The sequence below is a fragment of the Vipera ursinii genome, assembly GCF_947247035.1.
Source record: "Vipera ursinii genome assembly, chromosome: 1".
Taxonomy (NCBI): Eukaryota; Metazoa; Chordata; class Lepidosauria; order Squamata; family Viperidae; genus Vipera; species Vipera ursinii.
Window position 1 is genome coordinate 87,361,612 of NC_139512.1, and position 16,261 is coordinate 87,377,872.

The window sequence follows — 16,261 nt, forward strand, 5'->3', positions numbered from 1 at the left end:
ACTTATCATATATACACAAAAATCCAATGGCTAATTTGTTTACTTATCTTTCCTATAGTGCATGGTTCATCTCTATCTTTGGTGTCAAGCACATCATCTATTTACTCAACGGTGAGTGTCTTAGCCACAATCAGTTGGCAGCAAAAAAAATTGTAACAAATTTAATTCATTAAATAGAACTATAGACCCTAGAGCAGGGGTCTTCAAACTTGGCCCTTTTATGACTTGTGAACTTCAACTCCCAGAATTCCTCAGCCAACGTAGGTTGGACTGAGAGAGAAGAATTTGCTCAAACTGTAAAGTGAGACTAGATTTGACTCCTCAGTTTTACTTCAACTCTGGAACAACCACCCAATGTGGTATTTCTCAGTTAGTGTGTTCCAGCCATGTTGAAGATACTGGAATTCCTAACCTATATTCAGGGAATAGAAGTCCCAATTAAATTATGTATTGGATTAGGTCAGGGATCTTCAAACTTGGTCCTTTTATGACTTGTGGACTTCAACTCCCAGAATTCCTTAGCCAGGCATGCCTAGGGATTCTGGGAGTTGAAGTCCACAAGTCATAAAAGCGCCAAGTTTGAAGACCCCTGCCCTAGAGCTGAAATTAGAACAAGGAAAGGAATAATCGTTCCCTCGAGGAACTTCCATGCTTTGTTGTATTTTTATCCTTTGATTTCTATAAGATGGATGAAAAATCCTATGAAATCAGTAGATGGAGAAACTGTGGCTGACAAAGTGCTGAATCCAAGTCCTCTTGGACTTAGAACTATCAAAGCAGAAGTCACATAGGGAATTACATAAGCTCTTCTATTTGTTTTATGTAATATAGCAGTTTCAAATAAAACATTACCTAGTGAAAAGTGGATGTCTTTAGCTTAAAAAAAGTGCTCTTTAAGAGAAGTACACATTGCTAATTGGTCAGCAGCCTAACATAATTTACCACCAATCAAGAGGAGCATGTCCCATTTGATAAGCTCCTGTATTCATTAGTACAGCTACAGAATTGGAACAGAAAATAATCAGTGAAATCAGTATTTCTTTTTGTTAAATTTTAAGCCCTAACTCCTATAACACATCGTGGAACAGCTTAGCAGGAAAGACAAAAAACAATGAACTCAGTTTTTTGTACATCAGGGGGGAAAAAATTCTAATAGTATTTTTTTTAAAAATTGTGACTGCTGCATTTACTGACATTATGGAATAGAATGCAATAATATTATAAGAATATTTGAATGTTCCTATTTTCATATTATAAGAACTGCACATCACAAATATTATTAAATGGTACATTAATAAAATTAATATATGGTTTGGACAACCTTTTTATCACTTAGCTGAATAAAAGCTGTTTTGGACTCAAATGAAGTGAAATGTTTTGAATGACAGATTATTGGTAGGCTGAACAGTTAAATGGATCCACTAATTTTAATAGATGTTTCAAATAAGAATCTCATTTTTCCCCCCCATAGCCTGAAGAAAAATGTCAATCAGAGGTAAGGAGGATTTTGTTTTTCTTAAAATTACTAAACTCAGTGACAGGTCTCATTTTAAATATTTAGATAATTGGATATGATATTTCACTTTAAAAAAATCAGTGATGCTAATATAGTGGCTTCTTAAAGTATTTATTAATTCTCTTAATATAAATCCCTTTCACTAACTTTATTGGAATACCTTCCAATGTGTATTGTGCTGTACAGTTACTGCATGTACCAATGGTTCAGCTACAGGAATGGACTGGATTATATCCAAAACATTATTGCATATTTATATTTATTGCTCTTGATCCTTCATCACATATCTAGTTGGCTTTGACTTAAAATATATTCTTGGACTTCAAAATGACTATTACAACTAAAAAGTTCACAACCGGCTGTAGATTTGTTCAGTCGTGGCTTGTTGTTATAATCTTTTCCCTGCTGGAAACTTTGCCAACCTTGTCTCTCCCTCCTTCCTCACTCAAAAATTTAATCAAACTATCATTTAAGAACCACCAGCAGTTAAGCACCTGCTTATATTTATCAATAACGTGTGAAGAGAGACATCTCCAGCAGTGTAATATTTGTATCATTCTTGTCTTTTGTCTGAATATCTTCATTTTTCAAATGCTCAATAAATTTTGCTCTGTATCCTGTCATCTGATCTGAACCACGTGGGTGGAAATATTGTTGGGATGTTATTTCTGCTTTTTATATAAAGAATGAGTGTGGAGAACTCCTGGACAGTTGTTTGCTGATAGGCAGTACATATTGAATTGAAAGAATTGAGAGTAATGCTATTAATCTAGTGCATGATGTAATTTGACCTGAATAACATTGAATCATAATAATTAATCTTTTTGCTGGCTACGTTCCTATGTAAACTCTTAAGAAGATCTACAAGTGCAATTTGCTAATACTTAGGTAATATTTACCCAGTATTTAGAAAACCAAACTTTTCATCTGTATCTCTTTCTCTGATCAAATATTTCTGAAAGCAGCTAACAAAAGGACAATATATCTCCATAAAAGTTAAAACAAGACTTTCAAATTAATAAATGGACCGCACTGCTAAAACCGTCAGAGTTTGTTTAAGCAATTGTTTAAGCAACAGCAGTTTTATAAATAACATCACATTTAGTCCAAAACAAATAACTACATCTTAGTCCATCATTGTGTCTGAACCAAGTTAGTAAAGTAAATGGAAAACAATGATTACCAACAGGATAAATAATAGTAGAAATCAGCTGTATACAAAATAATTGAATTGCAATTGCTTTCCCCAGAGGATCAGGAGGGTGGATCTGGAACTTCTATCAAAATGAATTTCTACAAAATCCATGCCATAGTGCCAAAGGCATTATTTGCAGTAATTGAGCCAATAATGATGGGTTTCATTATAACTGTGCCAAGAGTGTGTCTTCAAAATCGTCCAGAAGTTATATATAGGGGTTGTGTGTGTGTGTGTGTGTTGAAGATCTTGTTAAACAAAACCGTGTTTTGAAATATAATGTTTAGATTCGCAAACTAAGGAGGGAGTTGGATGCGTCCCAGGAGAAAGTTTCAGCTTTGACAACCCAGTTGACTGCCAACGTGAGTACAGTTCAGAGAGACAGAAACTGATAATGAATGGTTAAAAAAAATGATCTAAAACAGGGGGACGTGTCATGAGGAAACCGCACCCACCCCATTACCGGCATTCCGATATATCGCGTGATGTCACAAGTTTGACCTGTCTGATCTAAAATATTATATAGCTTTAGATAGATATCTTTGTAAAAGAAAGGAAGAACTTGCTTCAATGACTTAAAAACATTCATTTTAGGTTTTTTGCATTATGATAGTTGCTTATTGTTTTGAAGAAACAAATATCTTTTTGGAACCTCGTATGGCAACATGTCAGCATCCACAAATGTTTAAGCAGTATGAAAGCCTGTATTTTTATAATGTACATGTTTCTATGTGTTGACTTTAATCTTAAATGTTTGTGTGCATTGCAAGTGTTGTAGTTCCAAACGTGAAAATGTTGGGATCAGCTGTTCTCTTTTTTTTCTCCGTTTCATTGTAATGGAAGAAAACAATCTTTTTTTCCTTAATGGATGACTTAGCTTCTTTTCCTGAAATGACCAGGGAACATTCAGTGCAATACTATATTTCTGTAAAATTAGCTTGTTCACATGACTTTTCTTTCACAAAAAAAGTGTTTGATATTCCATATATGACTAGGGTTTTGATCAAGTTGGCACAGCTGTTGAATGATCGGAATTTATGTCAGTCCTAAGAGTTTGTCTATAAAATAGTTTGGAACCAATTCATCCAAAAAGATGTGTTTCTAAATATATATCCCGCCCCTCAAGTATGGATATAGCACTCAGGTTGGCTAAATGTGGGGAAAATATTGCAACTAATGCTGTTTTGATGAATATTTTCATGAATTGTAAGATTCCTCTCATGCACTAAACCAGTGTTTCCCAACTTTACCAATTTCTAAGTGTATGGACTTCAACTCCCAGAATTCTCATTAGTGGCCATGCTGGCCATAGAATTCTGGGATATGAGTGCCACATATCTGAAAATTGACAAAGTTGCGAAGCAGTACACCAAGCAGAGATGACTCACTTTCTAGAACTGAAGCTGCTATTTTGCTATGAAATAGTTAGGTGTAAGGCTGAGCCATAGTATATATGTAGGAATATTTTATTAAGGTTGCTACTATTCAAAAGTGTAATTAATATCTTGTCTTTTTTAAAAAAAAGGGGGGGAACAGATGGAATAATTGCCCAATAGTAAACAAATTTTTGGTTTCACATCACAAAAGTCATAAATTTGATTTTATCTTAAAAGCTCTCCCCCCCATTTCATTTTGAAATGAAAACCTTTGAGAGTATTTGATATAGTTGGTATATTTTTTTCAAAGAAGAATGATACGCTCCAGTATTTTTAAATAAACATTTTAGCTGTATAATACATGTACTCTGTGCTAAGCTTGTTTTGTTTTCTGCCATTTTTCTCACAGTCTCAGTCTAGTTTGTTTTTACAGTGGTGGAGAAAAGTTAAAGCCACATATCCCAATGTTTCCATCTTCGTTATGGTTGTTTTCACTGCAAATGTGAGGACAGATATGCTGATGGGTAAATGCAGAAAACTTACTGTACCACATAATCAAAAAAAAAAAAGAACTGGGTTAGAGGAAAAAGCTGCCATTCTAGTGTTTCTCGAAGTTGGTAACTTTAAGATGTGTAGATTTCAATTTCAGGAATTCTCCAGCCAGCCATGCTGGCTGGGCAATTCTGGGAACTAAAGTTCATGTTTCTTGTGGACTTTAAATTGTGCACACAAACAACTGTTCTGTTGTTGTTGTTATTGTTAGCTGCAAAGTCGTGTTCGACCCATCGCGACCCTATGGACAACGTTCCTCCAGGCCTTCCTGTCCTCTACCATCTTCTGGAGTCCATTTAAGCTCACACCTACTGCTTCAGTGACTCCATCCAGCCACCTCATTCTCTGTTGTCCCCTTCTTCTCTTGCCCTCAATCTTTCCCAGCATTAGGCTCTTCTCCAGTGAGTCCTTCCTTCTCATTAGGTGGCCAAAGCATTTGAGTTTTAGCTTCAGGATCTGGCCTTCTAAAGAGCAGTCAGGGTTGATCTCCTCTAGGACCGACCGGTTTGATCGCCTTGCAGTCCAAGGGACTTGCAGGAGTCTTCTCCAGTACCACAGCTCAAAGGCCTCAATTCTTTGGCGCTCAGCCTTTTTTATGGTCCAGCTTTCACTGCCATACATTGCACTGCCATACATTGCACTGTTCTGTTACCACCTTAAAATTTCTAAGTTTGAGAAACATTGCTTTAGACATTGTTTCAGAGATGTATGTATGTATCAGATCCAGTATTAGCACCCTGCACTAATCATTAACTATGTAACATCATAATGTGAAGCTTTTATTAGTTGGAACAGGTGCCACAGCTCTAAATAAGGAATTGTAGAAAGTTGTTCGTTGTTCCTTGGTTAGGTAGTGCTATCCATTCAAGATGTGTATACGGTAGCTAGTTGGTATTGAGCTATTTGATTTTGTTCCCACATCTCAAGTGTCTATGTTGGGTTTGTAAATGACAATTGCAGCAGAGTGGATCCATCTGTGGATTATCAAATATCCTGTGCAGTATTTTACATTTTTTTAGCAGATAAGCTCACAATCAACTAGATCATATAATTTAATTTACAGGCTCACCTTGTGGCAGCATTTGAGCAGAGCCTAGGAAACATGACCATTAGACTGCAAAGTCTCACCATGACTGCAGAACAGAAGGCAAGTTTGACATTCCTTTGTTTGTTTTCCATGAGTGATGATTCCAAAATTGACATTTTGAAATTGAGTTTATTGTAAGAGATGATTTTGAGATCAACTTAGCAAGCAAAGTAAAACTTTCCTCAGCGCATGTCAGAATTCTGATTTGCTCTTTTGCCGGTAATCGAAGTATAAAACTTTCCCGGAAGAAAGAATGAAAGAGATTGTTGACCATTTATCTGAGCAATTCATGTCAGGCCAGGTTTCTAATTACCATTCAAAGAGGTTTTTTTCAATCCACATTTTCTTGACATTCTCTCTCCAATTCTAGAAAATTAGCATTTCAGGTCTTATGTACATTAGAGAGTAAATAAAAATATTAGGATAATAATAAAGCCAAAAATATCTTTCAGTTTCAGTTGCATCCCATTTAACTGTAGCCAAATAGCTTATAACAGACATGTCAAACACAAGGCCCGGGGGCCGGATCCGGCCTGCAAAGTGTTTTCATGTGGCCCGTGAAGCCATCCTGGAAACAGTGAGGGAACGGCCCCCACTGCCTTGGCCCTGGCCCAGAGACCCTCCTTCTGCCAGAGACCCTCAGATCTGTCCCACTCCTGCCCAGGCCCCCATAGGCACCCTTGATGCAAACGATGTAGAGCTGGCCACGCCTACCACGTAGGCCATACGCACTCTAGCCACGCCCACCCAGTAGGCCATGCCCACCCTGGCCATACCCACCCGGCCCCCTTAGGGCAACCACAATGCTGATGCCCTCAGTGAAATTGAGTTTGACACCCCTGGCTTATAGTTTCCAGATGGTTTCTTATTTAAAAAGTTTACATAATGGAAGATAGGTTTAGATCTGAAATCAAGTGCAACAACACTAAATGATTCCATCCAGCCAATATTATACTTGTATTGTGTTTTTCTATCTCTATTTATATCACATAGAAACAATCCTAGCTATAAATAACAATTTCTCATATTTTCTATCTACTAATACGTTTTAAATCTAAATCAAGAATATTTTCTGTAGAACAGTAGACCTATCATAAAAGTAAACATAAAAATTATATGTATTCAGAACTGACTCCTTAGATAATTTTAGTGTTACATTTTTCCCCCTTTGATGCCATTTGGGATAATAGAATCATCTAACTGTGCAGTCCTAGACTTGTCAGCTGTGATGTCAAGTCCCACGAAATTTAGTAACAGCTAGTGAATAGGTGACTGTTGCCCAACACATTTAGAAGCCCTAGTTTTGGTTAAAGCACCTAAAATTGAATAAAGCTTCACCACCAATGCCTTCTCATCGACACAGTTTATAAGTGCTAAGGCAATTGCATTTTAAAGCATTTCAGTGTAAATGTGGGAAACAAAATATGTATCTTTGACAAATCAATGCATCTTATCCAATGGATTGTGCACATGGAGAAAACAATATTAATTAAAAAGTGTTGTGCATGAATGTGCACCCTATGGTTGAAGAAGTGAGACATGCTCCACGAAGCAGGGAAGGTAGGACAGTGAAAACATACATTATGAGATTCTGGAGTCCAGCCCCTATACTTTGAGGCAAAGTTAATATACTAGAAATATATAGTGAATAACAGGCCAATCTTAAACAGACAAAATGTCCTCCAAATATATAGGGGAACCACTGCTCATATTCCCTGATAATATTGGTGCTGAAGGAATGGTCAAACCAATCTGTCGAATCATTTCAGGTGTAAAATTGAATTGTTTCTGTGAAATGAGAACTGTACTTTATTACTCTCTAGCCATCCTTGATCAGCCAGATCAAAATACCAACAATCCCTGACTATTTGGAAAGATGTTAAGCTGGCTTGTTGCTCAGAGACCAGCTGCAGATTTACCAGAGTCTTAAAACATTTTTTCCAGTTAATTGATTGTACTTATTGAAACCTTCAGTGTGTGTGTTTTTTTCTTTATGCTTGTTTTCTTCATGCTTCAGGATTCTGAATTGAATGAGTTAAGGAAAACAATTGAATTACTGAAAAAACAAAATGCTGCTGCTCAGGCTGCCATTAATGGAGTAATTAACACACCTGAGCTCGCCTGCAAAGGTAAAGTATCCCAAATACAATCTTTACTTTCAATAACAACGTAGCACTCAGAGGACATTTCAGCCTCCTGGTAATAGCTGATGCAAAGTTCTTTCCTAGAGACAGATAATTATCAGACAATCTTGAAAGAGTCTTTCATGAAATAGGAAGCCTGTATTTGTCAATAACCAGATGTTATCTTTTTATATATATTATATCATGCCGTGCTGAGCATTAAGGTGGCTAACCAAAATCAATAAACCAAAATCAGGATATAAAAAGTTTTAAGTGTAGTTAAAACCTTCGCACATTTCGCCGGGACCTGAAGACCTGGCTCTTTGAGCTCTCCGGCCCAGGCTGAGAATTTTTAACTGGGGTTTTTTAATTTTAGGGATAATTTAATCTTTTTTAATTTGTTTTTAACTTTTGTACTGGTTGTTTTAAATACCCTGTAAACCGCCCTGAGTCCTTCGGGAAAGGGCGGTATATAAATCTAATTAAATAAATAAATAAATAAATAAATAATATATGTTTAAATTATCTCTATTTTTCCCCTAATCCTTTTAACACTAAAAAGAACAGCTGAACTATTTAATAGTTAAGAGTATGACATTATTATTAGCAGGGCTTTTTTTGTCATACAACGCTCAGAACGGAGTTCCAGCACCTTTTTTGGATGGAACCTTGTAGGGTAGGCAAAGCGGGTTGAATGACATGTGTGAGTTCCAGCACTTTTTTCTTTTACAAAAAAAGCACTGATTATTAGTATACCATAGTTTTAAGTATAGATTTTTTTAAAAACAACAACTATAGTTTTACAGTAAACAGTATTCAGATACATAAACTGCACTAATACCAGATGTGTGTAAGCTTGATCAAAACTACAAATATCTGCAAAAAGAAAAACAAAAGGGGGAGATAATTACAAATTGTCTTCCCACTCTTTGCCATTCTTACCTGCCTGCTTGTTATACTGCAGTCTTTCATGGGCATTGCCATTTGGCCTTTCATTGCTACGATAATCTTACACAACGTTCAGAATTGGTCTGTTTTTTTTCATTCTCCTTAATTAGTGCTGTTTTTCTAGTCTAACGTCTGTGATTCCATGGTGTGGAACGGTGTGTCACAAACAGTGTGTCACAACGCAAATTCCACCCCTTGCATGTGACCGTAGGACCCAAGAACAAAAGGGATGAACTTGTGTTGTGATATCACAAAGTACATTTCGTCATTTCAGACTTACTGTGGTTAGCCTCTTCTTTTTTCCAATGACATCGTCCCCCTACCACTACTGTCTGTCATAGATAATTATGGATGAGAAACCGAGTTAAGTGTAATAAAAGAAATGTCAGTTGAAAAAGTACAGTGTAAAAATCCTAGCTGTTGGATTGTTTATGGGGAAAAAATACAAACAATAAGGATTGCAGAAGGCAATAAGATGCAGCAATAGAAAATACATGGAGTAGAGGAGAAAGGCCAAATGTTATGTCCAAATGTCTATTCAAGGTACTAGTAATGGTGTTTAAGGCCCTACATGCCAGGGGTCTGGAGTACCTTAGGAAACACCTGCTGGCGGCATCAACTTCCCTTCGCCCTGTACATTCCCACAGAGAGGGCCTCCTCAGGGTGCCACCGATCAGAGAATGTCGATTGGTGGCCCCCAGGGGGAGGTCCTTCTCTGTGGGTGCCCCGGAGCTATGGAATCAGTTACCGGTTGAGCTCCGGATGGCGCCCAATCTTCGCTCCTTTCGTCGCGATCTAAAGACATTCTTATTCGAACAAGCCGGCCTGGCCTGATGGGGGATTGGTGGGGTTTTTTATTGTTATTTTAATATTTAGTATTTACTGTTTTTAGTGGGCATATATTTAATTCTTTTTTAACTTTTGTAATTTTGTATTTTTATTCTTGCCCTGTTCACCGCCCTGAGTCCTTCGGGAGAAGGGCGGTATATAAATATTATTAAATAAATAAAATAAATAAATATTAAGGATGTTTAAATTCATATTTAGGAAGTGGTGGAACTGCCCAGACCACTGACTTGCGGATCAGAAGACAACATTCTTCAGACAGCGTCTCTAGCATTAACAGTGCTACTAGTCATTCCAGTGTGGGGAGCAATATAGAGTGTGATTCTAAGAAAAAGAAGAGGAAAAACTGGGTATGTTTGAATAATGTCTTCCAGGGAATAAAGCGTGCTTCCTTGAATATACCAAAGCGTCTTACATAAGGAGCCAAATAGTAAAAGATTGTCCTGAGCTGTGATGATATATTAGAGCAGGGGTGTCAAACTCGCAAAGTCATGTGACTTATTGCGACTTTTTTTTTTCATTGCCGGCAATGGGGTGGGGGCGGTTTCGCCAGCAGTTTGACACCCCTGTATTAGAGTCATTCAGTACGGGAAGACCTCGACTTACAACGGTTCATTTAGTGACCGTTCAAAGTTACAACGGCACTGAAAAAAAACTTATGACCCATTTTTCACGCTTATGACTGCTGCAGCATCCCCATGGTCACGTGATCAAAGGTCAGATGCTTGGCAACTGATTCATATTTATGACGGTGGCAGTGTCCCGGGGTCATGTGATCCCTTTTTGCAACCTTCTGAGCAAATTCAATGGGGAAGCCAGATGCACTTTGCACCCGTGTTACTAACTTAACAACTACAGTGATTCGTTTAACAACTGTGGTAGGAAAGGTCACAAAATGGGGCAAAATTCATTTAACAACTGTCTCGCTTAGTAACAGAAATGTTGGGGTTAATTGCGGTCATAAGTCGAGGACTACCTGTGGGTGTTTTTACTGTGTCCCATGAGGACTGGGGTGGGGGGCAAAATTGTATCTCTGATCTGGGGGTTTCCTTTTATTTTTTTGCAATCATGTAGTATTTTACATACCATGGCCAAAAGCAGCCTGCAGGAGAGAACTTATTTTACTGGCAAAGTGTGTGAAGGAAGAGTTAAACACACAATCACACACTTCCTTATTATTTCTTTGTATCCTGCCTTTATTATTTTTATAAATAACTGAAGGTGGCAAAAATATCCAACACATCTTTCTCTTCCTATTATCCCCACAACAACAGCCCTGTGAGGTAAGTTGAGCTGAGAGTGACTGGCCCAAGGTCACCTAGCTGGCTTTCATGGCTAAGACGGGACTAGAGCTTAGAGTCTCTGGCTTTCTAGCCTGGCACCTTAACCATTAAACCAAACAGGCTCTCATATGTCTGTATATTGCTCCAGATAAATTGTGCTTGGAAGGGTGATAAAGGGGCAAGCAACCTAAAGAATATGTAAGTTGAAAATCTTAATTTTTGTAACATATTTTACAAGAGTTACCCAGGCACAGAGACCCAAAAGTCATATTTCTGTTACAGAAGTTGGAAGAAGTGTGTGTGTGTGTGTGTGTGTGTGTGTGTGTGTGTGTGTGTGTGTAACCTTTAACAGGGTGAGATGGTGTGTCATAGGGCAGGGGTCCCTAATCCCCAGTCCGTGGCCCGCAGCCTGTTCAGAACCAGGCTGTGGAAATGGTGGAAGAATGTGTGCGTCCGCACAAACCTGCATTTGTGAAAGCGGCGAGTGCAAAACCGTCTCCTCTCCCCTCCTGCCAGCGCCACCGTTCTGCCAAGCCAAAAAGGTTGGGGACTGCTGCCGTAGGTCAAAATAGTTCCAACCGAGACACAAGAGAGCCTGTTTGGTCTTGTAGTGGCTAAGCTAGAAACTAGGAGACTGCAAATTCTAGTCCCGCCTCAGCCATGAAAGCCAGCTGGGTGACCTTGGGCCAGTTACTCTCAGCCCAACTTACTTCACAGGGTTGCTGTAGTGGGGGGAAATAGGAGGAGGAAGTTGTGTTGGACATGTTTGCCACCTTGAATTATTTGTAAAATAATAAAGGTGGGGTACAAACAAAAAAATAAATACTTCAAATTGGCTAACCTACAAAATGTTGGGATTTGTTACTCCCATAGGAATGATATTTTGGAAGGTTCTTGCCATTACATCTATGGAAATGACACGGTACTGTTACCGCTCGACCATGGTCTTCTGATCCTCATTTACACCATTCCTGACACCTTGCCACAAATCAATAGGAAAGCCTGGGAAGCTTGCAGGGAAATAGTCAGTGGGGATCACAAAACCGCAGCTGACGGAAACATGGCAGCAGGTTTCCATTAGCACACTGTGTTTAAGACATACAGTATGTGAGAGGACAACCTGATGGGTCATGGGTTGCCTACGTTGGCTTTAAATGTAAATCAGTTGATATAATTTAGCACACAAATTGCAATTTGTAGTCATGCTTGAGATAAAATGTCTAGCAGTTAGACAAAAGCTAACAAATCTTTTCAGGTAGTGGACACCATCATGCAATTTTGTATAATGACAGCTACCCACAGAGTTATTAATTATAATCTATGAAAAAAACACAAAATGTCAGAGATTGCTAAATCTTGCAAGAATTTGTCTGTTTTAATTCCAAAATCTCATGAAAGATATTGTTGACCTTGCCCCTAAAATACTGGAATCTCCTGAGATTTTAAGATTTTATGATATTTTGGTCATTTTAATTTTGTTATTATTTTTTGTGGCTTCGTTGTATGTTATGTAGCACACACTGTGTTAGCTGATAAGACAAAACTAATATCTGTGTATTGAATAAAGTTCAACTTTTGAGCAAGTATTAGTTACATTTATTATTCCCATGGAGCCTGTTTTAGCTATTGTAAGAATTGTGAAGCCAAAATATTTATCATTGAACTTAACTTGTGATGGAGAAGCTACTTTGTAATATTTTTAGATCCTGTTTCTTCATTGGTCATGATTTCTATTATGCAAAGTCCCTTGTGCTAGAAGTACCTGTTGTTTGAACTAAAGCTCTTACTTCCTACAGTCTATTTATTATTATTATTATTATTATTATTATTATTATTATTATTATTATTATTATTATTATTATTATTATTAATTTTATTTGTATACCGCCCTTCTCCCATTTAGATGGTCAGATACTGAGTTGTGTCCAAATAAACCATGTGCTATCCCAAATGAATTTAAAAATCCAAACAATAATTGCGAACTAACATTATTGCAGAAACTATTTAGCTCACTAATTTTTCAACATATATTGGCCTTCAAAATAGTTATACTAAAAGTCTGTTTTTGGCAACTTGAAGACACTTTACCACCAGATCATCTGGTAATCTCCCTTGCTCCTTGATCTGGAGATTTTAGGATTGTCTGAAGTTGTTTTTTTACCAAAAAGTCTTGAATTGTTTCTTTTCCTTAAATTTAAGGACATCAAGTAAATGTGTATATCCTAGAGCAGAGAATAACTTCCATAATGGTTGAGGAGGCAAAATGGGAAGGATACATATGTAGGCCTAAGCATAATATTAAGATCTGTTTTTCCTGCACCGTACCACGTTTCAACACGTGGAGGAGATCAAGTTTGTTCTTCTAGAACAGGGGTGTCAAACTGCCGGACCGCAGGCCGGATGCATAACAAGGAAACCGCGCCCAACCCATTGCCGGCAATAGGGAAAAAGTTCTGATATATTGCACGACGTCACGTGACGTCGCGAGTTTGACATGTCTGTTCTAGGCATATTATAGATTAATGTATTAAACTAATGGCGGGTGAGGGACACATCATGGTTACAACTTTGAACATACCATGTTATAACCTTTTCGGCATCTCCAATCATTTATATATAAATCCTCCCAAGACCATAGTTAATCACTTTTGAGGGGGAAAAAGAGAGCTTTTAGGTAAAAATGTATTTTATCATCCTGTTCTGGATTTAGTGAAGTTCAGATAACTGTATACATTTAGAAAGTAACCAATATGGCAACTATTTAGGTGTACAAAAACATCCCGATCATACATTAAAAGGCAAGAAAAAAATTGACTACGGTAGTGAAATTGTTTGTGCCTGCTTCGTGGGAGCAGAGGGGTAATATTTGTCTGAGCAATCCAGTGCTTTCCCTGTCTTTGGCTTTATCTGTTAAAACTTGTCTTTTTTTCCTTCCCCTTCCCTTTCTGCTTGCACTTCCTGTGGCAGGTCAATGAGGTAAGGAAGATATATCTTAAATAAGCTAACTCATCCATTAACTGTATCTGCATCAGTGTCTGTCTGAGCCATGTCACCTCATAACTGCAGCCTCTCATAACATCTTAATAAAACAACCTTTGGGATAAAAAGAGGTCGGAGTAGGTCTTGTTTATAAAAAAAAAAAGGCGGGAGGTGGGAAAATGTTTCCAAACAGCGCTTGTCCTTACCAGCACTCATTAGCAAAGCAACTCAGATGCTAGCCTTATTAGGAAGGAATTATTTCTCTTGTCAAGTTTGCACTGCTACCAAATGGAATGACTTGGTGACCTTTTATTTTAAGTGTCGCATGTTAGCTCTTCTCTCCTTTGTTCTTTATTGTCATAAAGCATTTCCCCTCAAATCCATTATGTCTTTACTTTGCTCTTTTCTTTTCAGCTGCGCAGCTCTTTCAAGCAAGCTTTTGGAAAAAAGAAGTCCCCCAAATCAGCGTCTTCTCACTCCGACATTGAGGAGATGACAGATTGCTCATTGCCTTCTTCACCGAAATTGCCACACAATGGTACAGTGGTATCTACGCCATTACTCAGAACTTCACATTCCAATTCCCTGTAAGTTGAATCCATCAGCAAAAAGTCTTGCATTTCTTTTTAATATTGTAACATTACACTGTACCAAATGTAAGTCTCATTTTTCTGGAGATTCATCGGTTCAAACAGATTTTCTTCACCATAACTTCTTTGCTTTTTATATCAGTTTATCTCCAGACCTTGTATCTCTTGGAGTATTTGCTTCCTCATTCTTTTCCCCCCATTTGCCTCAGTTTTAAAACTTCATTCAATTTATGAGGAAATTGCTGCATTTAAGACTGCAATATTTTATTAAGAATTTCTCCTTGTTATTTCAGGGATGAATATATGCATGTATTTCTCTCTTTCTGTTATTTCTCTTACTTAAACTACTTCAAGGGTAAAGTAAATTCAATCATTTTTAACTTCTTTGCATCATTATTCTTTCCAGCTGATAAAATCCCTATATGACTTTTCGTACAGTAGTTGCAAACAGCAGTTGAACAAAAAGTTGCTGACATCTTCAGTATTTGATAATGGGCAACTTTCACTTCAGGCATTGAAGCACAAAACATGAATTTCTGCAAATACCTCACTTTTAAAATTAAGAATGTATTTTTTAAAAAAAAAACCTTTAGAAATGACATCTTCACGTTTAGATTTTTTTTCAGTAATATACATGTGAGATATTTGAAATTGAATCTAACTATAAAGTGGAAATATGTTTAACTGTTTCCTTATTTGCCCGGTATATTAATTATAAAGTGGAGTTTTCTTCCTTAGAAAATATATCAAATTACCAGATCAGTAAGTTGAAATTGTGACTGAAGAGATGAGATTTTTTTTTCCCAACAGCTACTTTAGTTTCTTGTTTAGATCAGCAGTCCCCAACCTTTCTGGCTGTGTGGACCAGTGGCAGCTGCTGCTGGTGGTGGTGGTGGGTTTCACGTGCATGCCACTTGAACAAATGTAGCTTCACACACATGCTCAAAAGCTGCTTACACAGCCCGGTTCCCAACAGGCAGTGGCCCGACATCGGGCCACAGCCCTGGGGTTAGGGACCCCTGATTTAGGTTACAGATGAGCTATTAAAAGTATTTGTAGTTGGGGAGAAGGAAGGAGATGCAAAAAGGTTACATGTATGACATAATTCATTGTTTATATTTCTGTAGCCCCATACGGCTTTCTTTCCTTTACCTTTACATACATAACCAAATCCACATTTCCCAAAAACTGGTGGTAGGAACAACAGCCCAGAGCTGTGGTGGCACAGGTGGTTAGAAAGCAGTATTGCAGGCTAACTCTGCCCATAGGCAGGAGTTCGATCCTGACCAGCTCAAGGCTCACTCTGCCTTCCATCCTTCCAAGGTTGGTAAAATGAGGACCCAGATTGTTGGGGGCAATATACTGTAAACTACTCAGAGAGTGCTGTAAAGCACTGTGGAGTGGTATAGAAATCTAAGTGCTATTGCTATTGCTATATGAAGGAAGGAGAGGATGGAGGTGTTCTTTTTCCTACCTTTGCAGTAGCTAAATAACAGTAAAATAGGGCTTTAGGTGCAATGTATTTTATCTATAGAATGCTGTAATTGAATTTCCATGAAGCAAAATAAGAGGAAAGGAGTTGGGGAAAAAAGGCTTGCTTTTCTCCCCACATTTATTTTGCTCCCACTGCTACTAACTTTGTCAGAGTTTCAACGCAAGGGACCTGGAAGGTGAGGCCAAGGGCAGCACTATCAGTAAAGGAGGAGGGCTGCTAAAAATGTTCAAAAGCAAGCTGCATATCCCACTGAAGCTTGGATTTAAACGCC

General features: G+C 37.8%; 1 protein-coding gene across 1 annotated transcript in view; it reads left to right on the forward strand.

Annotated features, from left to right (window-relative positions):
* The window catches only part of NAV2 (neuron navigator 2), a 189,360-nt gene that overhangs the window by 144,258 nt on the left and 28,841 nt on the right, over nucleotides 1-16,261 (forward strand). Inside the window, exons 17-23 of the mRNA XM_083355147.1 lie at nucleotides 59-111; nucleotides 1,472-1,495; nucleotides 2,999-3,073; nucleotides 5,703-5,786; nucleotides 7,744-7,855; nucleotides 9,845-9,993; nucleotides 14,320-14,492. Coding sequence (XP_083211273.1) covers nucleotides 59-111; nucleotides 1,472-1,495; nucleotides 2,999-3,073; nucleotides 5,703-5,786; nucleotides 7,744-7,855; nucleotides 9,845-9,993; nucleotides 14,320-14,492 — 670 coding nt within the window. The remainder of the gene's footprint in view (nucleotides 1-58; nucleotides 112-1,471; nucleotides 1,496-2,998; nucleotides 3,074-5,702; nucleotides 5,787-7,743; nucleotides 7,856-9,844; nucleotides 9,994-14,319; nucleotides 14,493-16,261) is intronic.